Raw genomic sequence first — 24,897 nt, 5'->3', positions numbered from 1 at the left:
TAACAGGCCACTGTAAGATTCAGACTGTGAGGAGACTCAGAATTGGGTGTTGGTCATGAATTGTGTGAGGGTCTGTGTCTCTGTCTCTCCGAGTTCACAGGTGGCCATGTGTTAGAAGATAAGAACTATCAAACAATTAACATACAGGCTTTGTATACTGGGGAAAAACTCAGTTCTTGACTCAGACCACACGACTGGACCCAGAGCATGGACTGCTCTGCTGCCGGTTACACCAAGTAAAAGATTCCTTTTCCAACACAGAAGTCGCCGCTGTCCTTTTATTTTCTTCCAGGACCAAAGGGCTACCATGGCGCCCAAGCAGAGCTGGACCATAACTCTACACTTCAGTACGGAATCGTAGGGTGGCATTTTTCATCTTCTTCGGATAGTCTTCATCAAACTGCTCATTCTGCGCCACTGTGAAGTGGTTCTTCCAATCACCAACCTTTCCTACAAACACAATAGATGAGAGCAGTGAAAAAGTGGGCATCGGTGAGGGTGGGAGGGTCACAGAATGTAACTGTTAGAGAGTCCCTCTACTTCAATACCTCCATTATGATTCCTCATCTCTCTAGTAATTCACCTTTTCTCATGAAGGGAGAGATCTTGAAGTCCATGACTGAGATGGTGGAGTAGTTGGCCATGCTGTTCTTCTTCATGTTGTCAAACTGCACTCCTCCCCTCACTCTCTCCTTCTCCTCCGCTGAGGGAGATAAACCCAGGAAGGAGCACAGCTGGTCCAGCTCTCGGCCAGTGTCCTGCAGGAACACACACACACACACACACACACACACACACACACACACACACACACACACACACACACACACACACACACACACACACACACACACACACACACACACACACACACACACACACACACACACACACACACACACACACACACACACACCTGTGACTTCTAAGCCCAGATATAGCTCTTGTACAGTACCAAGAGGTTGTCCTCTTGGTATAACGGTTTACCTCATTGTGAGAAGTCTCCAGTTCAAACCCTGCCAGTAACAGTTACTCACCTCAATCAGATCCTCGTAGAAGAGGTAGAGGAGTTTAGAGTGGTTCTGTTTCTTCTCCCACCAGCCAGTCACATGGTCATACCAGGGCCCAAACACCACTGAGAACACCAACCATTTCCATGGGTTAGAGTTAGGGTTAGGGTTGGACATTGGAGGTGGAGATAAATGGATAATTTCAGGTTAACCAGGATCACAGAGCATCATTAGCATTGATAACTGTTATTCACTACCTCACACTATGACTCATTCACTCACTCCTTTCTCCTGTTCACTCACTCTTTCCCTCCATGAATCTCTGTAAGAAGCTGCTCCAATCTCCCGGCTCAGGCTGGGCCTTGTTCATACGGTCAAAGTGGAAATAAGACACTGCATTGTCCTTGGCATTACGGGCCACATACACTACCTGAGAGAGAGAGAGAGAGAGATAGAGGGAAAGAGAGAGAGAGACACACAGAGAGAGAGAGAGAGAGAGAGAGAGAGAGAGAGAGGAGCATTGCTGACTATATAATGTCTTTCAAGAAAGAGATATCTACAGAGTCATTGTATCATTATCATATAGGAAGTTACACAACTGTACCCTGCAGTTCTGCTCCCAGAAGGACTTGGGTACGAACTGGATTGGCAGGTGAGTCTTAATGAGGCGAGGAGAGGTGGACATCTTGTCTAACTCTTCCACTCCTGAGAGACACAATACAATGTTATGTTATGATCGCTCCATCTGTCACCAATGGCCTATTTGATTATGATTATGATTATATTTGATTATGATAGCGATGCTGTATTTCACGGTGACTAAAATAGTTGAACAGTTTTGACGACTGTAGGATAATTGTTGACTGAGGGGTGTCTCCAGGAGACAGATTCAAGGTTACCACATGAATGTTCTCTACCTGACTGGATACCAGGAATGTGCATCTCCAGGAAGGGCACTTTCCCGTGGATTGGGGTTGAGGTCTGACGCTCAGGAGACGTCTGGCCAGAGTAAAGGAGGTCCAGCATGTGGGAGACCCATGTGGTTCCTGAGTGAGAGGTAGAGTGAGGATAGATACACAGTCATTCACTGCCTCCAACACTATGCTAAAACATCAACATATAGTTTGCCTCATACACACTACACATCTCCCAATCATGCAGATTAAATGAATAGAGCATTACAGCAGTTCAGTGTAAATTATTTGAACCACAAACACATGCACACACGCATACACACACACATGCACAAACACACACACACACGCACGCACGCACGCACGCACGCACGCACGCACGCACGCACGCACGCACGCACGCACGCACACACACACGCACACACACACACACACACACACACACACACACACACACACACACACACACACACACACACACACATACAGACCTGCTTTGGGGTAGGTAGCTAGGAGAATATCATCTGGTCTGGCTTTGAAGTTCTGTACATTTTCCCAGTTGTCTGTGAAATAGTTGGTCATGGAGACTCCGTGGAAGTCAATCAGTTTGGGCCGAGGTGGTAGTTCCATCTGGAAGAATGAGAGACAAATGTATTTTTTCAAGAGCCTAAAGCATTACGCTGTGAGCATTCTATGGTGTGAAATTTGAGTAAAGTCCTTTTCAGATCTCACTGCTTCCCATATTCGTATGTGGAGAGAAAATGTGCTCCCTACAATATGTACCAACGGATGTGTAAACAAGGAGTGTGCTGTATTGTCTTTGTTAAAACATGAACTGTTGAAAACGCAGTTGTTATAGGCCTGCTGTGTGGTTCACTAGAAAACAAAGTAAAAGTCATGGTTCTCTCAATTGTTGCATAACGTAATAATTTCGGTGAAAGCAGGAGTACAATGGACATCAGGGGGAAGATACTACCACAGGGGACGCTAATGGGAGAATCAACATGTATAAAGACTATTTTCTCCTTCACTAAAAACTGTGATTGTAACACAAAGTGAATCTGGCTTACCCTGCTCTGTTTGAAAGACACACAGGCTGAATGCAGTAGTTGCATTCAAAATGACTCCAAGGGTCTCTCACACTGCCCCCCCCCCCCCCCCCTCCCCCTCTTGAGAACCCATAATCTGATTTGTTTTGGCTCTACAGGCTGAGGGGCTTTCTACATTCCTTCTCCCACGTCATCTCATGTGTCAGGCTATTGTATATCACCCATGAGTTCTTACATAACCATAGCACACCACTAGGGGGATGGACAGACTGGTCACACTGAACTGATTAATTAAATTATACATCTCTGACCCAACATCTTCCACCACCTTTCAAAACATGTTGAGCATGGAAAAACACACACTTACACACATGTGTGCACACACAGGCATGCACACAAACACTGGCTCACCTTGTAACAAATGGGTAGTGTCCTGGGGTTGGTAGTACTAGTTTGTAAAGTCCAGTTGTTGTTAATGATCTCAAACGACAGCCGAGTCAACCTGTTGTGTAGCCCACTTGTGTAGCCAGCAGCAATGATCTGTGTCTTTCCTGAGTCAAGCTGTGTGTGTATCTGTGCAGTGAATGGGGGACAGGGAGTAGGCTATACACAGAACTTTCACCTAGTGCTTAAACCCTTGATCAACAGTCACACCCACAGCCAAATATGAGCAATGCACTGCTCCTTGGTTAAGTCGGTATCAGATTATGATATGGTATTACAACTCAGCAAAATAAAGGGTGTGTGTGTGTGTGTGTGTGTGTGTGTGTGTGTGTGTGTGTGTGTGTGTGTGTGTGTGTGTTAAAACAAAACCACAGCAAATTAGAGGAAAGTGTGAATTCAGTGCTTTTTACTGTCCTTGAACATATATGTATACAGACCACAGATTGTTTAGTCAAAGACAGAGAGTACAAGAATACAATTAAATGGTTCAAAAGTAGGAAAATAGAACATCAATATATATATATTGACCAATTATTCTTGGATATGATCTTAATGTGTAATTCAGCACCATGAGTTCAGTTAACAGGGCACTGTAAGATTCCTTTTATTTTCTTCCAGGACCAAAGGGCTACCATGGCGCCCAAGCAGAGCTGGACCATAACTCTACACTTCAGTACGGAATCGTAGGGTGTCATTTTTCATCTTCTTCGGATAGTCTTCATCAAACTGCTCATTCTGCGCCACTGTGAAGTGGTTCTTCCAATCACCAACCTTTCCTACAAACACAATAGATGAGAGCAGTGAAAAAGTGGGCATCGGTGAGGGTGGGAGGGTCACAGAATGCAACTGTTAAAGAGTCCCTCTAATTATTTTTTTTATTTTTTTAAATATATTTTTAGGGCATTTCCGCTTCACTGGGACAGAGACAGCAGAGACCGACAGGAAGGACAGGTGAGAGAGAGGAGGGACGACACGCAAGACACGCCGACGGCCGGAATCAAACCAGGGACCCCGCGACCCCACGCCACCGAGCGCCCCCCTCTACTTCTATACCTCCATTATTATTCCTCATCTCTCTTGTAATTGACCTTTTCTCATGAAGGGAGAGATCTTGAAGTCCATGACTGAGATGGTGGAGTAGTTGGCCATGTTGTTCTTCTTCATGTTGTCAAACTGCACTCCTCCCCTCACTCTCTCCTTCTCCTCCGCTGAGGGAGATAAACCCAGGAAGGAGCACAGCCGGTCCAGCTCTCGGCCAGTGTCCTGCAGGAACACACACACACACACGCACACACACACACACACACACACACACACACACACACACACACACACACACACACATAGAACCATCTCATTGCTAAAGGCTAATACAAGGCTCTGTCAAGGGATAATGTCATCTTCTCAACATGGTTATGTAGTGGTGGTGATTTGGAATCACGCTCTTGGGATGAGGTAGCCCTACCTGTGACTTCTAAGCCCAGATATAGCTCTTGTACAGTACCAAGAGGTTGTCCTCTTGGTATAACGGTTTACCTCAGTGTGAGAAGTCTCCAGTTCAAACCCTGCCAGTAACAGTTACTCACCTCAATCAGATCCTCGTAGAAGAGGTAGAGGAATTTAGAGTGGTTCTGTTTCTTCTCCCACCAGCCAGTCACATGGTCATACCAGGGCCCAAACACCACTGAGAACACCAACCATTTCCACATGGGTTAGAGTTAGGGTTAGGGTTGGACATTGGAGGTGGGGATGGAGATGGATAATTTCAGGTTAACCAGGATCACAGAGCATCATTAGCATTGATAACTGTTATTCACTACCTCACACTATGACTCACTCACAAACTCATTCACTCTTTTATTCTCTGATTCACTCACACTCATTCACTCACTCCTTTCTCCTGTTCACTCACTCTTTCCGTCCATGAAATCCTGTAAGAAGTTGCTCCAATCTCCCGGCTCAGGCTGGGCCTTGTTCATACGGTTGAAGTGGAAATAAGACACCGCATTGTCCTTGGCATTACGGGCCACATAAACTACCTGCAGAGAGAGAGAGAGAAGGGGGGGGGGGCATTGTTGACCATATAATGTCTGTATAGAAAGAAACACTTCATTTAAAAAGAAAGAAGAGTACGGAATCCACGTGGAACACAATGTCACAACTTGAAAGAGATCGGAAAAGGAGACAAAATGAGGGCAACAAAAAATGTTTTTCAAAGAACTGTTTCTGCACAGTCCACATGACATAAGCAATTTCAAAGTCTTTGCTCTGCTGGACTTTGCTGCAGCCTAAAACAGTAAGGAAACACCATGCTACCCCCTACTGGGCACTCTAGGTCTGTAAATCAATCACAGAAATCCTCAGGTTAATGTAAATAGAGCTAATGAAGGAGCACATGGAGCAAATGAAAACAACCTCCTTACTAAGACTATTCCCCTACCTATATTTCTCTCTGGTCAGGCTTGGGGAAGCACCAATGCAGCCAACACACACAAGCAGAGAGACAGGGAGCTGCACATACTGTACCCTGCAGTTCTGCTCCCAGAAGGACTTGGGTACTAACTGGACTGGCAGGTGAGTCTTAATGAGGCGAGGAGAGGTGGTCATCTTGTCTGCCAGCTCTGTTCCTGTAAGTATGGAAGGGTGATCATCCAGTGTTACCTTCAGAAAATCAGTTTGATGAGATAAGGGTTAGGGTTCGGGTTAGGGTTAGGGTTAGGGTTAGCGTGTAAAGGTGAATTACTTTACGTCAATCTTTAGTCATGTCTAAGACATGTGCCTAAGGGTTAGGGTTCGGGTTAGGGTTAGGGTTAGGGTTAGGGTTAGTGTGTAAAGGTGAATTACTTCACGTCAATCTTTAGTCATGTCTAAGACATGTGCCTAAGGGTTAGGGTTAGGGTTAGGGTTAGTGTGTAAAGGTGAATTACTTCACGTCAATCTTTAGTCATGTCTAAGACATGTGCCTAAGGGTTAGGGTTCGGGTTAGGGTTAGGGTTAGGGTTAGTGTGTAAAGGTGAATTACTTCACGTCAATCTTTAGTCATGTCTAAGACATGTGCCTAAGGGTTAGGGTTAGGGTTAGGGTTAGGGTTAGTGTGTAAAGGTGAATTACTTCACATCAATCTTTAGTCATGTCTAAGACATGTGCCTAAGGGTTAGGGTTCGGGTTAGGGTTAGGGTTAGGGTTAGGGTTAGTGTGTGAAGGTGAATTACGTCACGTCCATGCTTAGTCATGTCTAAGCTCCAACATGTCATTAAGGAGTGAATGTGGATGAGGGATTGTTTTGCATGAGTTAACATCTTACAATAGTGCTCAAAAGGCAGTTGGCCTGGGGTGTTCCAGTGGTCTAGCACCACGGCCTACAGTGCACACACATTCCCATGTCAGCATGGATTCGAATCCAGCCCATGTCCTGCTGACATACCCTTTCCTGTCTTTCTCCACTATCTCTATCCAATAAAATGAAAATAAATATATCAGAGTGGGACTGCCCCACTGAAAAAAATAATGTTAATAATGATCAAAGGGCACTGTGTCAACTAGTTAGTTAGTTAGGCACTACCAACTAGTTAGTGATGCATACAGTAGACTCATTTCCTATGCGTAAGTATTGTCTCTGCACCGTAATGCTTGTACCCTTACCTGTGTCAATAATAGGGATAGCGATCTCCAGGAAGGGCACTCTCTCATAGATGGGGATTGAGGTCTGACGCTCAGGAGCAGTCTGGCCAAAGTAAAGAAGGTCCAGGATGTAGGAGACCCATGTGGTTCCTGGAACGAATGGAGAGAAGTTTAACATTCGGCCAGTCATGTTGATTCATACAAAGGAAGCCTTCCCCGCCAACACACACACACACACACACACACACACACACACACACACACACACACACACACACACACACACACACACACACATACACACAGACCTGCTTTTGGGTATGTGGCAATGAGGATGTCATCTGGCCTGGCCTGGAAGTTTTTTATCTTCTCCCAGTTGTCAGTGAAATAGTGGACCATAGGGACCCCTTGGAAGTCAAACAACTCCGGTCGCGGGTGTTCCTGAAATACAGTAGCCAGACCATAATTGCACTGAGGATCACAGACACATGCCAGAAGGAGCCAACTTACTAAATCAAGATGTTACAAATAACAATAAGACAAATGAGTATTACATCATCGTTACTCATTGCTGTAGTTACTGTAACCCGTAGAGCTGTCCAACAGGAGAAGACAAGAGACAACCAGAGACAGCTGGAGACTGGAATTTAAATTGCACAAAAGGTAAGGTTAAGTCATACCAAACTGCATTTAATTACATTGTATACATTGTACAAATCATAATCCATGTCATAGAAAATGGTTCCAACCGAGAGTAACAGCAGACTCACGTTATCCTGTTGCAGTGGATTTCAGTTCTCTCCTCCTTTGTGACTCTCAGTTCTTCACCTTCGTCTCTGCCGTCACTTTCTTGTCCTTTCTTTTCCCTCTCTCTCTGTTTTGTTCTTTCTGTTTCTTGTTTACTTTGGATCTCTCCTCCTTCCTTACGTCTACTTGCACAGATACACGGGACAACCTCTCTCTCTCTGGTTACTGCAGTCCTACAGATCCACGGGACAACCTCTCTCTCTCTGGTTACTGCAGTCCTACAGATACACGGGACAACCTCTCTCTCTCTGGTTACTGCAGTCCTACAGATCCACGGGACAACCTCTCTCTCTCTGGTTACTGCAGTCCTACAGATACACGGGACAACCTCTCTCTCCCTTCTCCCCCTCTCTCTGGTTACTGCAGTCCTAGTGTAGTGACGGCTGTATTGTATCAGGCCACCCCCACCGTATCCTTCCTCTCTTATCCCCCTGTTACACAATCCCCCTGTTACACTAACCCTAATTCTACATTCTTCAAAGGTGTGCATGAGTGCAAAGGTATGCGTGTACTTTCTCCCCTTAGAAGATTTATATCAAAAGGGGTAAAGTGCTTAAGCGAACTGTAAGTAACTAGGCCACAACAAACCTGCATGACCAGGAACAACTGGTTTTCGTACCAGAGATCAGAATTTTTTAGGCTCTTTTGAAACAGAGCAATGTGTCGGGTCAACACTTTCCAGGAAACACCGCTTCCCCCGAATTCTCCATTCTTTCCAGTCCCGCTCTATTTGTTTAGGCCAGCAGATATGAGTAGATTTCAACTGCAGCAGGAACGATCCCCTGAGCGATTCTCAGAAAGTATGCATGGGTCTGACTCTGAACATTTGCCTCAACACTTGTGTTGAATCCCTTCTCTTAAAGTGTCTCTAAATCACAGTCTGAAGTTCTGCCTCTGCAGCGCCTCTTCCATGCCTCTGATGATAACATTACAGGACAACAACAGGACAACAACAGGAGATAGAAGAGAGAATGTGTCAGCGTTAGGGGTTAGGGTTAGGGTTAGGGTTTAGGGTTAGGGTTAGGGTTAGGGTTTAGGGTTAGAGTTAGGGTTAGGGTTAGGGGGTTAGAGGGTTAGCGTTAGGGTTAGGGTTAGAGTTAGAGTTAGGGTTAGGGTCAGCATTAGGGTTAGGGTTAGCGTTAGGGTTAGGGTTAGGGATAGGGTTAGTGTTAGGGTTAGGGTTAGGGCTAGGGTTAGGGTTAGGGGAGGAACAATGGAGAGAACATCAACTTTGCTGTAGTGTAATATTCAGGCTCCCCCTCCATCCATCCCCTTGTGCTCCCCCTCTAATGCCCCCTCGGGCCTCTCTCTCATTTCACTGGGACACATTCTTGGCGCCTTTTGAAAAAGCACTTAATTACACATAGTTGACATACTTAATCACTCTCCATAGCTGTGTGCAAATCTATTAGCTGAACGGCAGATACAGGATTTGTTAGAATGATTGTATGTGTGTTCTTACAATATGCATTGGGAATTAGAGGAAGACAAGGAATGCAAGAGCGTGCATTAATAGCGACAATATTCATGACACAAACTGAAAGCGTGTCTGACACAGTGGTGTATGCGTGACAGAGAGTTAGAAGGTGGAGCAAAGTGCACGAGGGAGTCTTCCCCTGCTCTCACGCGAGGAACATAAATCTGCTGATCTGCAGTGTCAGCGTGTATGACATGCACGCTCATTCATATCATGTGAAAGAATTCATCGTCATATGACAGAATGACATTTACTTGAATTAAAAGAAAAAAAAACATGAAATAAAATACAATTTCACAAATGAAATTACTTTAATTTCATACATTTCAAAACATATTTCAGTCAGTTATGAAATAAAAAATGATCTGACTTGGCTTTATTTTTTCATAAGCCTTAGAAATCAGTTGTCAGAGTGCTAATTCAACTGATCGCTTTGCATCGCTAGCCTTCAGCAGAGTGTTGCAGCTTGGCTGCGCCGTTGGTGTGGAGGCTACTGGGACATTATTAACCATTTCTTTGGAATTTCAATTGTTGCATTAATTTCCCATGACTTGGGGGAATCAACGATGTGGATTTTGAAAAGCAGATTGAATTACTTTAATCAACATAATAGAGTATTTTGAAGGCCTAGGTGATAGAGCATATCCAGTGTCTCTGGCTGAACCGCTGAGCGGTGTCTGTGACGGGGGGCAGAGAGAGTCCGAGGGTCTGGAAAGGGTTCATGGAACTGGATGACGTATCCGGAACTTAATCCATACACATACACAACAAACATGGCGGCGTCCGAAGACACAACGTTGAAAACTACACACGTGGGGAAAAAGAAAAGGGTAAACCTCAGAAATTACGAAAATACTTTGAAAAGTAGAATAGCACCACCGGGTCTTTGACTTAAGACGTTGTTCTCCTTGCTATGCTTAAACCCAGTGATCGTTCACACACGTTAACATCGCATTGATTAGCGACACGGGAGAACCCTGCTGCACAGTTTCGGTAGCTAGTTACGTAGCGAGCTAGAACACTTCGGGCCGATTTCACAGACAAGTCTTAAACCTAGTCCTAGACTAAAAAGCATCCTCAGTGGCAATTTGCCATTGAAATTGTGAATTAGTCCAGGACTAGGCTTAAGCCTTGTCTGTGAAACCGGCCCTTAGTTTAGTTACTGAGTCGAGCGATAACGTCACATTAACATATCATCCCGAAGGCAGTTTAAATAGAGATACGTGGGATGAAATGTATGTTGAAATTCCAACCGTGACATTGTATGCAATAAACGTAGGTCCAAACGGCCATGGCTGCACCAATGAATGTGTTCTTCCATCATCACACGTTGTGAATCTGTTTGTTTTGTGACACCAGCCTCCAAAGAGATACTGGCAGGACACAGAGGAGAAGGAGGGAAAGAGAGATCAGAATGAAGGAGACACGAATGAACAGAAAGGGAAAAGAACAGAAGGAGGAAAGAAGAAGAAACATCGAGGAGGAGGAGGAAAGAAGGTCCTATCAGGGGTAAGTGACCAACACATTTGCCCAGAGTGGGGACATGGAGATGCCACAAAGCATGGCTTTGTTTCTGTCTTGTTTTTGGATGTCATACTATCCGGTTGCAGATTGCAAATGTTTACCACCCAGAGGTAAATCTGTGCTTTTGGGTAATGTTATCATAAACCAATATCACACAGCCTGGTTCCACATCTCACCTGATTGCTGTTTGATCTCCCACAGAAATCAGACCCATTCCCGGGCTCAGCCCCAGTCCCAGAGGAGAAGCTGAAGAAGTTCCAGAGAGGAGAGAAGGGCGAACTGGTGAGGGCAGTTTATCAAAGGACTTTGGCTGAATAGTGAAACGGTAGTAAGACTGTATGAACTGACAGGAACAGACCATATGAGTTAAAATCCAATATTGTGTGTGCTCATCATTTGCCTTCTCTCTCTCTCTCTCTCCCCCCACCCTCTCTCTCTCTCTTTCTCTCCCCCCCCACTCTCTCTCTTTCTTTCTCTCTCCCCCACCCTCTCTCTCTCTCTCTCTTCTTTCTCTCTCTTTCTCTCTCCCCCAACCCTCTCTCTCTCTCTTTCTCTCCCCCCCACTCTCTCTTTCTTTCTCTCTCCCCCACCCTCTCTCTCTCTCTCTCTTCTTTCTCTCTCTTTCTCTCTCCCCCAACCCTCTCTCTTTTCTTTCTCTCTCTCTTTCTCTCTCCCCCAACCCTCTCTCTCTCTCTCTCTCTCCCCCTCCTTCTTTCTTCCTCTGTGTCATCTCTTCTCTCCAGCCTCCCAGGCCGCAGTATAAGCTCAGAGATGTCGTGTACCGTACAGAAGCAGCCTCGGACATGGCTCAGAAAAAAGCGGCGCGATACGACCTCCTGCTCCCGGAGGACGCGGGGTAATTACTGTTTTAGTCGGAGATTGAGATCCCTTGTAAACCCATGCCTAACCTACATGGGAAAAACCACTCATCCAGTCTGGGACCGATGGTATAGGGATTAAGTAACAACGCTGCTTATGCATCTGAGAGTGGATTTAGCTTTTCATCCTCCGCTTTCTGCAGTCATCTGAGAACATGGGATGGGTGAAAGCAACATGCCATCATACGCAGCTTAGGGAGAGAGGAGAGGAGTAGAGGATGCCTTTTAAGATGATTTAAAGATCTATCTTTGTGTAACTATCTGCCCCCCCCCCCCCTCTCTCTCTCTTCTCTCTGCTCTTAGGTTCCTGGAGGGAGATGAGGATGAGGACACATGCACCATCTCACAGGAGGACATAGCCGATGCTGTGGATATTACATCTGGGGCTAAGGTGAGGCACTGTCTGAAGACTAGCAGGTGCAACTGGATTGCAGTGTGTTGATTGGAAGTTGTTACAAGTGCAGATATGATTCAGATTTCTACTGTCTTCTTTTTTGTGATGATGTAACCATAGCTACAGCTACTCTCTTCCTCCCTCTTTCTCTTCAGTATTTCAACCTGACCCTGTCTCAGTTTGGCCCATATCGATTGGATTACAGCAAGACTGGACGGTCAGTGTCACCTCATACTTGTGTTTGAGAGGAGAGTGAGTGAATGCTGGGCTGATATTTTGTGCAGTATGTGACTTGTGGTTCAGTTGGTAGAGCATAGCGCTAACAGCGCTTAGGTCGTAGGTTTGATTCCCGCTGGGACCATATATACTGAAATGTATGCACTCACTGCAATGTAAGTCATTTTGGATAAAAGCGTCAGCTAAATGGCATATATATATATATGACTTATCTTGTCAGAGCTGGTCACAAGGGATGCGTTGCAGTTGTACGTTTGTACATGTCTCACTCTTGGTGTGAGTGTTACATTGTGAGTGTTTGTTTTGGTCTTGAGATGTGGTCTGATGTTGTTGTCTTCCTCTCTGCTTCAGTCACCTAGTGCTTGGTGGGAGGAGAGGTCACGTGACCTGCCTGGACTGGCAGTCCAAACAGCTGATGTGTGAGATGAATGTGATGGAGACAGTCAATGACATCAAGTGAGCCAGTGCCCTGGAAACACGTTTACTTACTACAGCTTACTGACTTTCTTCCTGAACCGTCCTAATCTGCATTTCTCTCTCCAACCTCTAGGTGGCTCCACAGTGAGGCTATGTTTGCAGTGGCTCAGAAGAAGTGGCTGTACATCTATGACTCCAAAGGCATCGAGCTCCACTGCATCCGCAAGTTCAATGACGTGCTCCGCATGGAGTTCCTGCCCTACCACTTCCTGCTGGCTACAGCCGTATGTACACTACCACTGTTATCCTCTTGACACCGTCTCGGGCCACAGACGTCTAGTGTGTTTTTGTGTGGGTGTGTCTTGTACATATACATGTATGTTGAGCCCACACACTTTTCACACTTCTGCTTTCACGTCTTACTGATGTGGAAACTGCCACCTCATAGTCATAAACACTGCATACAGTAGAACGACTTCAGGAGAGAAGCGCCAAGTCTCTAGAACCACAGCCCAGTACTGTGTGTGTGTGTGTGTGTGTGTGTGTGTGTGTGTGTGTGTGTGTGTGTGTGTACAGTTACCAGTCAAAAGTTTGGACACACCTTCTCATTCAATGATTTTTCTTTATTCTTTATTGTTTTCTACATTGTAGATTAATATTGAAGACATCAAAACTATGAAGGAACACATATGGAATTATGTAGTAAACAAAAAAGTGTTAAACAAACCAGATTATGTTTTATATTTTAGATTCTTCAAAGTAGCCACTTTTTGCTTTGATGACAGCTTTGCCCCACTCTTGGCAAGGTGTATCCAAACTTTTGACTGTATGTCTTGTACATATACATGTATGTTGAGTTTACATGTATATGCATGTTGTGGGAGACTTGATCGTTAATCTTCTTTAAATGACAACTTTTCAATAATAAAAAAAAGTATGTTATACATGTGTAACTATTCTGTATACCAAGATCACAATTCTTTCTCCTTCTCCCCCTTATACCCAGAGTGCCAAAGGCTTCCTGCAGTACCTGGATGTGTCTGTGGGTAAAGAGGTGGAAGCCATCTGCACCAAGGCCGGCCGCCTGGACGTGATGGCCCAGAACCCTCACAACGCCGTGATCCACCTGGGCCACGCCAACGGAACCGTCACCCTCTGGTCGCCCAATCAGAGGGAGCCCCTCGTCAAGATGCTGTGTCACCAGGGCGGAGTGCGCTCGCTCGCTGTGGACAAGACTGGCACGTGAGTCACACTCCCCCAGAACACGCAGCCGCCACGTCATAAAGGGACGGGTGTTTTCACGGGGAAGAGATTTCGTCTAATTAATTCATTTCACCAGATATGCGTTGAGTAAGGGAAGTCATAAGACTGTCTTTGATGAACGGATTAAAAGGTTGACGTACCGCTACAATGTTGTTGGTAAATGCTATTTTTGACGTCCAATATGAAATTCATACCCATGGGACAGCATTAGTGATGTTTAACTGCAGTGTCAGCAAACAGCTGTATTCTTGTCTTCAGTTGGATGTCCAGCAGGGGGCGCTCCTGTGACACATGTCTGATGTCTCTGCAGGTACATGGTGACCTCCGGCATGGACAAGAAACTGAAGGTGCATGACCTCAGAGCCTTCAAGCCCCTGCAGTCGTACTTCCTGCCAGCGGGAGCTTCCTGTCTGTCCCTGAGCCAGAGGGGTTTGCTGTCCGCTGCCACGGGAGACATAGTCCAGGTCAGTCTACCTATCTTCTGCCATAGATTGAAGACCCATCTCATCAGGCTACATCTTAACTGTCCCTCCTAAAGACCTCTTCATCCCCACTACTCCCCTGTGCAAGTTTTTCTCCTGTAAATAAATAAAATAAAATAAATAAAAAATTCTTCCTTCTTCTGGCATTGTGACTGCCAATAGCCCCTGGTCCTACCATAGATTACTTTTTTTTATGATGACTGATGGATCGATGATTCACTTACTTAAACAAATATATTTGTTGGAAGTCACTTTGGATAAAGGCGTCTGCTAAATGCCATAAATGTAAATGTAAATGTCTTGGTTAAGACTGCGGGTGTCAATATTAAACTTATGGACTGATGTCTCTGAGGAGAGGAACACAAATGCCCCCAAAACAACATTCAGGGTAATTGACCGGGGCAATTAATTACAGTTGAAACCAAATTCATCCGGACAGAAATGAGGAAGTAAAGCAGAGTGGTTCTCCCCACGTATACACTGGTTTAAATGGTGCTGAGTGTGTTTCTGTGCCGCTGCCTCTGCTCATGCTGTGTGTGGTCATGGTGACGTCCCCAGGTGTACAGGGACGTATGGGGAGCCCCAGTGACAAAGCCCTACATGGCTCACAGGGTGAGCGGGGCGGTGTCGGGGCTACACTTCTGCCCGTATGAAGACGTCCTCGGGGTGGGCCACGGAGAGGGCTTCACCAGCATGGTCGTACCAGGTCAGAATGCATACACACACACACGCACGCACACACACACGCACACACATACACGCACACACACTTTCTCACATACCTTTGTAATTACACACACACACACACACCCTTTGTAATTACACAGTCTAACGTTTTATTTGCGTGCGTGATGTTGAGTGAGTGATTGTACGGTAGGTAGACATGATGAAATCCTACAACGTCCATCGTGGTTGGTGCCTCCCAGCCAGCAATGAAGGCACGTCTAAGCTTTAACATTCATGTTGGTAAACACAAGTAATAGATGTGTGTGCTAGCGTGGACATTTATGGATGTAAACAAACCAGACAGTAGATAATTTGGGAACGGTCTGCTCACTCCTCCATAAAGCTCCTTGTAGTTGTCAAAACCATGTGACTACCCCCAATATGTCACTCAGGGTAATGTCCTCAAACTAGCGATGCCTAGCTTTTGATCTACAGAACGCATTTGGAAGCCGTTCTCACATGCCCACACGCTTTTGAGGTGTGAGTGGACAGGAAGAACTGACTGTCTTCCAGGTATTTGTAGAACCGTAGTTATATTTGTAAATTCTGTTCGACTTCAAAACTTTCAGACCGTTGAAAGTATGGATGACTACCAACAAGATCACGAGGAATAGCACCAGCAAACCGCTGATTACTGTGATGAAGCCACTGGGAGAACAGCAGACCTCATTGTGTAGCAGAATGCAACACTGACCTTTCTGTAGAATGTGCAGAGTGACGATCAAGTCGCAGATGCACTTACAGTACCAGTCAAAAGTTTGGACACATCTTCTCATTCAATGGTTTTTCTTTATTTTTTATTATTTTCTACATTGTAGATTAATATTGAAGACATCAAAACTATGAAGGAACACATACGGAATTATGGAGTAAACTAAAAAGTGTTAAACAAACCAGAATGTGTTTTATATTTTAGATTCTTCAAAGTAGCCACCTTTTGCTTTGATGACAGCTTTACACACTCTTGGCAAGTTTGTGTCCAAACTTTTGACTGGTACTGTATCTCTGTAAGCCTAGGTGTTGCTACAAGATTTGGTTATGAGCCACAATGACAGTCTGTCAACAACTTCTGTTCTGTCAATTCTATCCTGTAAAGGGGTAAAAGGTTTCACATACTGTATAGTGGATACAGTAGTTAGTCTTTTAAACTCTCATGATCTCATGATGAAAACATTTCCTTACTCTAAGCTGGAATGTTTCTGATGTTTCAGAAGGTGGCTCAGAAGGGTTAAGATGACATATTGTTGTCTGGAAAAACAATCACAGTTATGCCAGTCACAACAACAAGGCTTAACTCACAAAGCATTCCATTTTTATGACTGTTCAACACTAGTTTAAAAAAAAAAACTAAAAAAGCATACTTTAAAGGTATACTCTCGCTGATATGACATCGCAAAAACAAGCGGGCGAAGCTGCCAATGACACCAAAATAAAACCAGCATTGTAACCACTGTAAAATACAACCTATTTCAGACACAAAATGAGACGTGAAAGCTTATGGCTCCAGATGGCACGAAAAAGCTGTTCGTGTGTGTGTGTGTGTGTCTGAGTGTGAGTGTGTGTATGTGTGTATGTGTGTATGTGAGTGTGTGTGTATGTGTGTGCGCGCGTGTGCGTTTGCGCCTTCATTTTGGCAACACTTCTTTTGTTTTACCATGCACTCATTAATATAGTACATCGCCTCCTCAATGTACTGTATTAACAGGACTGTTTATTTTGGTATAATGGAGGTAAAGTTATACCTCCATAAAAGAGGTATAACTCGTCTCGTTAATCTGAGTATTTAGGAGACCGCAGGAGGTGCTATGAGTCATTCAGGCCATAGGATATTTGATATCAATACCCAGCTGATACAGAGTCTACGATCTGTCTTACTTTCTCTTTGAGGCCGCTGCAGACACTACAGCTATTATTAATATTTATGTATTTATTGTAGTAATAAATACATAAAATGCATAAGCATGTTTTCAACTGAACCTTTATCATATTGTGCAGAAATGGTACGGTCTGACTGTGCTGGGCAATTGGCAGTCTTTCTGTGGCTGGGACCTGTCAAAGGATGATGGTGAACAGAGCCTCACACGCCACCTTGAAAGAATATTTTTCTTTCGCTCTGCAGTGTGCCTGACTCCCATGTTCTCTCTGCCTTCTCTCTGCCCTGGTAGGTGCTGGAGAGCCCAACTTTGACGGTCTGGATGCTAACCCGTACCGCAGTGCAAAGCAGAGGCAGGAGTGGGAGGTCAAGGCCCTGCTGGAGAAGATCCAGCCGGAGCTCATAGGTCTGGACCCCGGCAAGCTGAGCCAGGTTGACCACGCCACCTTTGAGCAGAGGCACCAGGACACGGTTCAAGTACTGGTCAGTACCAGGAAGCAGTGCTTCCCAATCATATAAACACAAACATTTTGCTAGTCACTATCCTGCCTTATACCATAATCCAACAAGAACTGGCCTCCGTTAACTCAGCCAAGAAGCAATGGGTGCAGTGGGTTTTTACATGATGAGAATATTGATTTAAATATTTTAGCTGATTTGAATGACCATGTTTTATTAAAATTGTTTTAATGAAGTGTTAACATCCTGAATTTAAATGTTGTCGTGTGGTTTGTTCTCAGGGCTATGACCCACTGGCCAAGGAGAAGTTTAAGCCAAGGTTAAAGACCAAAGGTCGGAGTTCAAGCGGAAAGGTTGAAAAGCGAAAGAAGCAGGTGGCGCATGAAGACCAGAGGGTAAGTTATAGTATTCAGAGAAAGACAGTGCGGTTTCACTCTGTTAGAATATTTTATTAACATGTACATTTCCCAGGATGCTTTTCCACACTCTTGTCTCTGCTCCTCTCTAAAAAACACTGCGGCTTTTCTCTCCTCAGGATGTGATCAGGCAAACGGTGGAGGACAGGATGAAAATAGAAAAGGAGAAGAAAGAGAAGGACAATAAACAGAAGGCTTTAGCTGGACAGAAGTCGGCTCTGGACAGATTCAAGAAGTAGGACAAGAGGGACCACTGTGTGTGCGCTCTCTATGGGACTGGCCTTTGAATAAAGGACTTATTCTGAGCCTCAGATCTGCCTCATCAAGCTCTTTGGCTGGCCTGAGCAGCCAAATGCAGAATCACTGCTGGTTCACATTATTGGATTGGCCTGAGTTCGGCACTGTACACAGTAGATTATCTCATCTTTATTTTCGTGATAAGGACCTGTTTGTGATCGGATGTTTGGAGGTTAAAGTGATTCATAGATCGGATCATGTATTCAAACAGAGACTAGGTCAGGCTGAACAAACAAAAAGAGAAAGTTGGACAGGCTTTTTTCTGGTTGTGGAGTTCCAATTAAATATGACCTTTGAATCTCTGTTGTGACTGCTAAAATGGTGGATGTGTTTCAGACCAGTGAAGTAATGTTACTTCAAATGTTTTATATAAATATGTTATTTGTGAAATAAAAATATCTGTCACAATCCCAAAATGACAACACCTTGGAACTAAGTATCGCCTGATTATTATAGTTATTGTAGTGTTGCTAACGCATGTTTGCGCTAAAGACAGAAGTTGGATTCAACTTCTATCTTCAGTTGATGAAAGAATAACCCTGAATGAACTGGATAGAGACCATCAGCGTCTGGACTTTTCTCAGCAACTAACACCACTACCTTTTCCCAATATTAAACCATCACTTCACCTTTGACTGCTTTCTGAATGTCTGAATCTGCTTTATAAAAACATGCTGATGTTAAGAGACCACCTGACATGTTGAGAGAACTAAATACGTTGATGCTAAGATTCTTCCACAAGTTGCGAAATCATCGGAATAGAATGTCCTGACATGACAAGCTCTTTCCCAGAATTTTAAAGTCTTTTCCGAGTCATTGTGTTCTTTTCCATTAACAACAATCTAGCCTACTGGTTTACATAGGTGTGTGTATGAAGCTATTATAGCTGACAGTTTTATCCAAAGCGACTTACATTGCAGTGAGTGCATACATACAGTCCCAGAGGGAATCAAACCCACAACCTTGGCATTGTTAACACCATGCTCTACCAACTGAGCCACAGAGGACCATATTATAAGCCAGCCCAGTGGTATGAAGATGGGGACTGTAGACATCGCTCCATCATTTGTGAAGAGAAGAGATAATGAGAAGGAAGAGATAGTGGAGGGGTTAGAGAGAAGGAATAGAAACAGCCCAACGTGACCCACTCTGCCCTGAGCTGCGGACTGAGATGTGGTGGTGGAACTGTGGAAGCCTGACTGAAACAATGCAGTCCGGGCAGTAGAACCGGTAGCCTTGGGGGCCAGATGGAGTGGCAGGTAGAGCCAGTAGAAATGGGAACTGAAGAGAGAGGAACTGGAGGGAGAGAGACCAAAGATGGCCAGTCTCTGCTGGTTTTGGGGGAGAGAGTTATTAGTCAGTGGTCCGCTGTGGCTCAGTTGGTAGAGCATGGCGCTAACAATGCGTAGGTTGTGGGTTTGATTCCCTCCGGGACCATATATACTGAAATGTATGGCACAAATGGTTTTGTCATTGCTTAGTTAATTGTGGTCTGGCTCTGGTCCATCCACGTGGCTCCAGACCGCGACCCCAACGGCAAGCTCTACCCCCCTGCAGGGGCCTACCCTCCCTCCGTCTTCCCAGACTACTGCAGAGGCACAGCATACACCTTATTGCTCCACCTTGCTCAAGATCTCCCTGTGGCGGCCCCTGCCTAAAACATACTGCCAGTCTGTGTTTGTCTGTGGCGATTTCTCTGTTTTATTTCATGTCTGGTGGAATACTGATGACTGAACATAACAGGTGAAACTCTAGGAGTGACAGGCTGACTGTAACAGATCTCTCCCCTAGGACACACAACCAATCATACATCTCTGTCTCCAGCCCTTATTTCTCTGCTGGACATATGGCACATCTCCCTACACATCCTCATTAGAACTCTGAATCACAAACGTAACATTGTAACATTGTAACATTGTATATGGCGTCATCCCTCATGTCTGGTACCTCAATACTCTGTGGCTCAGTGCTGTTGTGTTGACTCCTGCTGGGACCATACATACTGAAATGTATGCACTCACTGCAATGTAAGTCGCTTTGGATAAAAGTGTCAGCTAAATGGCGTATATATTATGGTCTGACCTTTAGACGTAAGTGAGTGACTTTTAGGTAAATAATTACAGTAGTCTGATTATCTGGAGTGAGTCTGATTATCTGGAGTGAGTCTGATCAGGTGGAGTGAGTCTGATTATCTGGAGTGAGTCTGATCAGGTGGAGTGATTCTGATCAGGTGGAGTGAGTCTGATCAGGTGGAGTGAGTCTGATTATCTGGAGTGAGTCTGATTATCTGGAGTGAGTCTGATTATCTGGAGTGAGTCTGATCAGGTGGAGTGAGTCTGATTATCTGGAGTGAGTCTGATTATCTGGAGTGAGTCTGATTATCTGGAGTGAGTCTGATTATCTGGAGTGAGTCTGATCAGGTGGAGTGAGTCTGATTATCTGGAGTGAGTCTGATTAGGTGGAGTGTGGCGAGGAACAACACTTCTGATTCTACAGCACCATATCAGAAAGTGGAGGCAGATGTTTTTCTTGCATTTTTACAGAGAATCCCTCATATATTCAGTGAAAAAGGTTTGTGTTTACCCAGGCAGGAAGCTTAGGCTCGTGTGAGTCCTGTCCGTAATTTAGCTACCTAGTCTTTGAGCAAGCATTTGGCTGTGGCATGCAAATATCACAGTGCTGTATGTGTTTGTGTCTGCTGGTCAGTAACGACACATCTACAGTACGTGTCGAACGTTATATACACATGACACTTCCACCGAACCAGTCTTTTCACATGTTCCTTCATCCACTGAGTAATTTGCTTTTAACTTAGACAAAAATGCCCACGTTGGTATCATCAGCAAAAAAAAAAAAAAAAAATACATTCAAGTATTTCTCAAATCAATCAATAAAAATAATAGTACATTTTCATAGTACACGGTGATTCCACATACAGAGTATACAGAGTGTTTGTGGTTTTCATAGGAGTAAAGCGTGACGGAGACATACAGCCCCATAATACTGTGGTCTTTCCTTTCGAGGAGAGTGGAACACCCTCACATCCCGGGCTCCATCCCGAGGACAGTTCCCAGCATGGCTCTGACTTTGCAGACCCCCAGGGACACGCGCTGGCCCAGCCAGGAGCACAGGGGAGGGGAGTGGACGTCAGCCCAGAACCGGAGCATCTCCCTGGGTGAGACGTGGTGGATGGACACCATCGCCTGGTAGCAGCAGCGCCCGTAGGGAACCACAGGGCCGCCTGAGAACAGCGGGCAGTGGGAGGGCAGCACCCCAGCCATGCGTGCACACAGACCCACAAACACATCCTCGGGGGGCAGAGGGGTGGAGAGGGGTGAAGCAGCGGCCGTCAGGGAGATCTTGAGCAAGGCGGAGCGGGATAAGACGTAGGTTGTGCCACTGCAGTAGTCTGGGAAGACGGAGGGAGGGTAGGCCCCTGCAGGGAGGTAGTGCTTGCTGTCTGGGTCGCGATCTGGAGCCACGTGGAGATGGACCCTCCCCAGGTACAGGTCCCCTTGTTCGTGGACGCTACGGCTCTTGTTCAGGTAGCGCAGGAGGGCACTGGGGTTGAACAGGACGTCGTCGTCCACTTTGACCAGAAAGTGGGCCTGGGGGCAGAAGCGGCGGGCCCAGCCCAGCATGGCGAGGGTCTTCAGGGTGAGGTTGGAGTAGGTGTCCAGGAAGCGACCCTGGATCAAGTCCCCTCGCTCACGTGCCTCCTCTATCAAGAGCTTGGCTAGTCCAGGATCAGAGGCCACTCCCACAATGAACAAGGTCATGACCCGATGACCCCTGACCTCTACTTCCCCGCCCCAGGTGTCCCGGATGGCCTGACGAGCCCTCTGATTGGCTGGGGAGGTGGTCACCATCGCGATGAGGTAGGGCTTGGCACGCTGGCAGACGAGGGGGCTGGGCATGAGGAGGTATTCCTCAGGCTTTGTTGAGGGGATGCTCTGGGGGGGTATGATCCCACCCTGCGCCTCCACAACTGTGTTCATGTTCATGGACGTGGCCCACGACTCAATGGAGTCCACGAAGAGCAGCGCCAACAGGGCGGCGCTCACTATCACCATGCAGAGAGTGGGGACAACGCCAAACCTACCCCCGCGCTTCCCAATGCGGGGTTTACAAACCCACAGCCCTCGCCCAACCATGACGTCCCTACCACCTCCACGCTGCAGCAATCAGAGAACTCCACAACTCACCCTTTTATCTAATCCTCTGTTCCTTTCTCACTTAATAAGCTCCTTGGCACTCTTTGAATTATTCCCTTGTTATTATGATCTTGTTTTGCTCATTCAGTTATCTCGTATTCGGACTGTCGGTTGGTCGGTCGCTGTGGAGTGGAGGATAACCTCCACTACAGCCACTCCAGGCTGGGCAGTTGTGTCCGCGGTGCTGCTGCGCTCTCACTCCGTGCAGGACGACTGGTCTCTCTCTGTGCAATGGAACCATGCAGCTGCGCATTAAAAGGGGGAAACACAGTAGGTTGACATTTAGCCCGAAGCTGTCAGTGGCCTTATTCTACAAAACAAGTGCGACTGTCAAAGTCATCTGTCGCTGTTGTCCGCAAATGAGTTAGTGAAACTAGTTTTTTTTTCTGGAAACCCCCCCGCAGAGGTCCCGCCACCGATAGACATTACATCCGATAAATAGAGCGGTGTTTATTTGCTTCTAATTTATAGCAGATTAAACCGTTCTGAAGTTTATACGATTTCTAAAATGTCTCTAACAGTAATAATCCTCGATCGTGATGGACAGTTCGCTCATATTTAATCAATTTTCAATATCAGCAATAAAACCGCTCCCAACCACTCAAATGACAGACAACGTAAGTACAACCGCTCCACTTCTAGAGAAGACGCACACATTCGAAGAATTGTAGTGTTTGGATACACACATTATTGGCCAGTGGCCACAAAAATAGGCATAATGCGCCACCGCTCATCTCTTGTGATAAAAGGAAATGCCGACAGATACATTTCTCGGATACAATTTCCGTTTTACAATGCAATACCAATAGCCAAGAGGTTAACATAATCTCATTATAGGCTATATGAAATAAATATATTAGTCTACTCACAGTAAACCTTGAATGTAATGATGATGATATTGTCAGCACTTCTTACTTATGGTTCCGTTATCTTCCTCATTGTGCATGAGGTGCATATGCCTTCTTAAAGAGACATGTCGTCTCCTCCGGATGCGCCATGCATGCTCTTTGTCAAAAGATGCACATTTTGAAATGAAAAAATGGCTCCGTAAATTAAAATGCGTTTAGGTCACTCCTGATGAAGTACGTGATTGCAGTGGTCCTCCTCTGAAATTGTTTGTGCTTAGAAATCAGATCATGTTAAACCTGACAGCATATTTTACATGACCATGTTCATGGTATCATAATGACCTCTGGTGGACTTCCGCAGTAAGTGTTTGTCATCCATCTCAGCATGTGGAGCACGACTGTGATGAATGACATAATGTATTTGTGTTCGTCCAATACTTGTGTGCATGACACATTGTAGCCTATACACTTACTTAATGTGATTGAATCTAATTCATTTTTTAGCTCTTTAGTCTGTTTCAATGTATGTGCTCCTCTCACCATCAATTGGATGCAGGACAAGTACAATTACCGTACCAAATGTGACATTATCTGCAGAACAATTAGCTGTTTCCTTTGATCTTTAAAGGTATACTCAATATACAAATTAATGACCTCCCACGGTCCTTGGCTGTGGTCAATTCCCCAAGACAGTTTGAATTTCATTTAGTCCCCCTTCTTAGATAGGGAAACGTATTTTGCTCATCACTTTAGGACCGCATTCATTCTGAAAATATGTCTAAAACACCTTACTAACACACCAATCCAACTTACAACCCACGATGCCTCTGAATTGTATCTGAAGTGCATTATAGTGCAATAAGAGGGTGTGTGATGGGAGCTGAATTGCTGTCCGTACTTTGTATTGATGACCTCTCAGTTGACATCAATGACAGGACAGAATGCGCGCTAGCGGACAATAACGGCAGCTATAGCTGCAGGGTCTGAGGTAAAACAGCTAGCTTCATGAGGCTAGCTAGACAACATCTGTACAACGTAATAAAAATATATATAGATATAGATATAGATTTTTTTTAAAACAACAGCCATAGCAATAACACAAATTAATTTGCCCCTTACAATGTATTGTAACGACCCTGTGTAAGGCCCGTTAGCAGCTCCGCCAAGTGAGTTAACTCTCTTGGTGTTGTGGCTAGCGCGGCCGGTTTGTAAGCGGAAGGTTGCGAGTTCGATACCCGCTTAAGGCAAGCTGCTCTGCCCCGCCGTTCGCTACAGTATTATTGTGAGAGAACGTTGTCATTGACACCATTTAGGTATGAAAAACGAATATATTCGTAGTGCTTTGCAACTTCTGCAACCTACCGCCAAGACAGCTTCAACAGACTGGGAAGATTTAAGGGGGCGCACACCCCAGGTCTGCAGGGGAACTCCTCACTGTGACCAGAGGAGCGCAACCATTAACATGACTATGGCAATTGAAAGCATCTGTTAGACATAATATAATAAGACCAGTGTTGGGCAGTAGTTCCACTACATGTAGTTCAACT

At 45.3% G+C, this 24,897-nt stretch overlaps 4 protein-coding genes across 4 annotated transcripts; 1 reads left to right on the top strand and 3 right to left on the bottom strand.

The window, feature by feature from the left end:
• Positions 1-234: 234 nt before the first annotated feature.
• LOC310808357 (cytosolic sulfotransferase 3-like) lies at positions 235-3,476 on the bottom strand. The gene is made up of 8 exons (XM_083675212.1): positions 3,385-3,476; positions 2,416-2,554; positions 1,928-2,056; positions 1,615-1,715; positions 1,314-1,440; positions 1,038-1,135; positions 584-758; positions 235-450 (listed from the first exon to the last, which is right to left on the bottom strand). The coding sequence occupies exons 2-8, from the start codon at positions 2,552-2,554 to the stop codon at positions 338-340; spliced, it is 882 nt and encodes a 293-aa protein (XP_083531338.1). The 5' UTR covers positions 3,385-3,476; the 3' UTR covers positions 235-337.
• Positions 3,477-3,916: 440 nt separating this feature from the next.
• Positions 3,917-7,942, bottom strand: LOC310808355 (cytosolic sulfotransferase 3-like). The gene is made up of 9 exons (XM_083675209.1): positions 7,809-7,942; positions 7,593-7,678; positions 7,347-7,479; positions 7,060-7,188; positions 5,944-6,044; positions 5,330-5,456; positions 5,004-5,101; positions 4,506-4,680; positions 3,917-4,193 (listed from the first exon to the last, which is right to left on the bottom strand). Exons 2-9 carry the CDS (start codon positions 7,605-7,607, stop codon positions 4,081-4,083), a joined length of 891 nt encoding a protein of 296 aa, XP_083531335.1. The 5' UTR covers positions 7,608-7,678; positions 7,809-7,942; the 3' UTR covers positions 3,917-4,080.
• Positions 7,943-10,090: 2,148 nt separating this feature from the next.
• wdr46 (WD repeat domain 46) lies at positions 10,091-18,866 on the top strand. Its single transcript, XM_083675072.1, has 14 exons — positions 10,091-10,152; positions 10,682-10,831; positions 11,048-11,128; positions 11,590-11,702; positions 12,028-12,115; positions 12,274-12,335; positions 12,707-12,811; positions 12,906-13,056; positions 13,779-14,014; positions 14,346-14,499; positions 15,076-15,223; positions 17,409-17,599; positions 17,857-17,970; positions 18,111-18,866. The coding sequence occupies exons 1-14, from the start codon at positions 10,096-10,098 to the stop codon at positions 18,228-18,230; spliced, it is 1,770 nt and encodes a 589-aa protein (XP_083531198.1). The 5' UTR covers positions 10,091-10,095; the 3' UTR covers positions 18,231-18,866.
• Positions 18,867-21,230: 2,364 nt separating this feature from the next.
• b3galt4 (UDP-Gal:betaGlcNAc beta 1,3-galactosyltransferase, polypeptide 4) lies at positions 21,231-22,631 on the bottom strand. Its single transcript, XM_083676150.1, has one exon. It carries the CDS (start codon positions 22,440-22,442, stop codon positions 21,327-21,329), a length of 1,116 nt encoding a protein of 371 aa, XP_083532276.1. The 5' UTR covers positions 22,443-22,631; the 3' UTR covers positions 21,231-21,326.
• Positions 22,632-24,897: the final 2,266 nt, after the last annotated feature.

This window comes from Argentina silus (assembly GCF_951799395.1).
Source record: "Argentina silus genome assembly, chromosome: 8".
Taxonomy (NCBI): domain Eukaryota; kingdom Metazoa; phylum Chordata; class Actinopteri; order Argentiniformes; family Argentinidae; genus Argentina; species Argentina silus.
The sequence above is the reverse complement of the archived record's forward strand: the minus strand, read 5'-3'. Positions and strand labels throughout refer to the sequence as shown.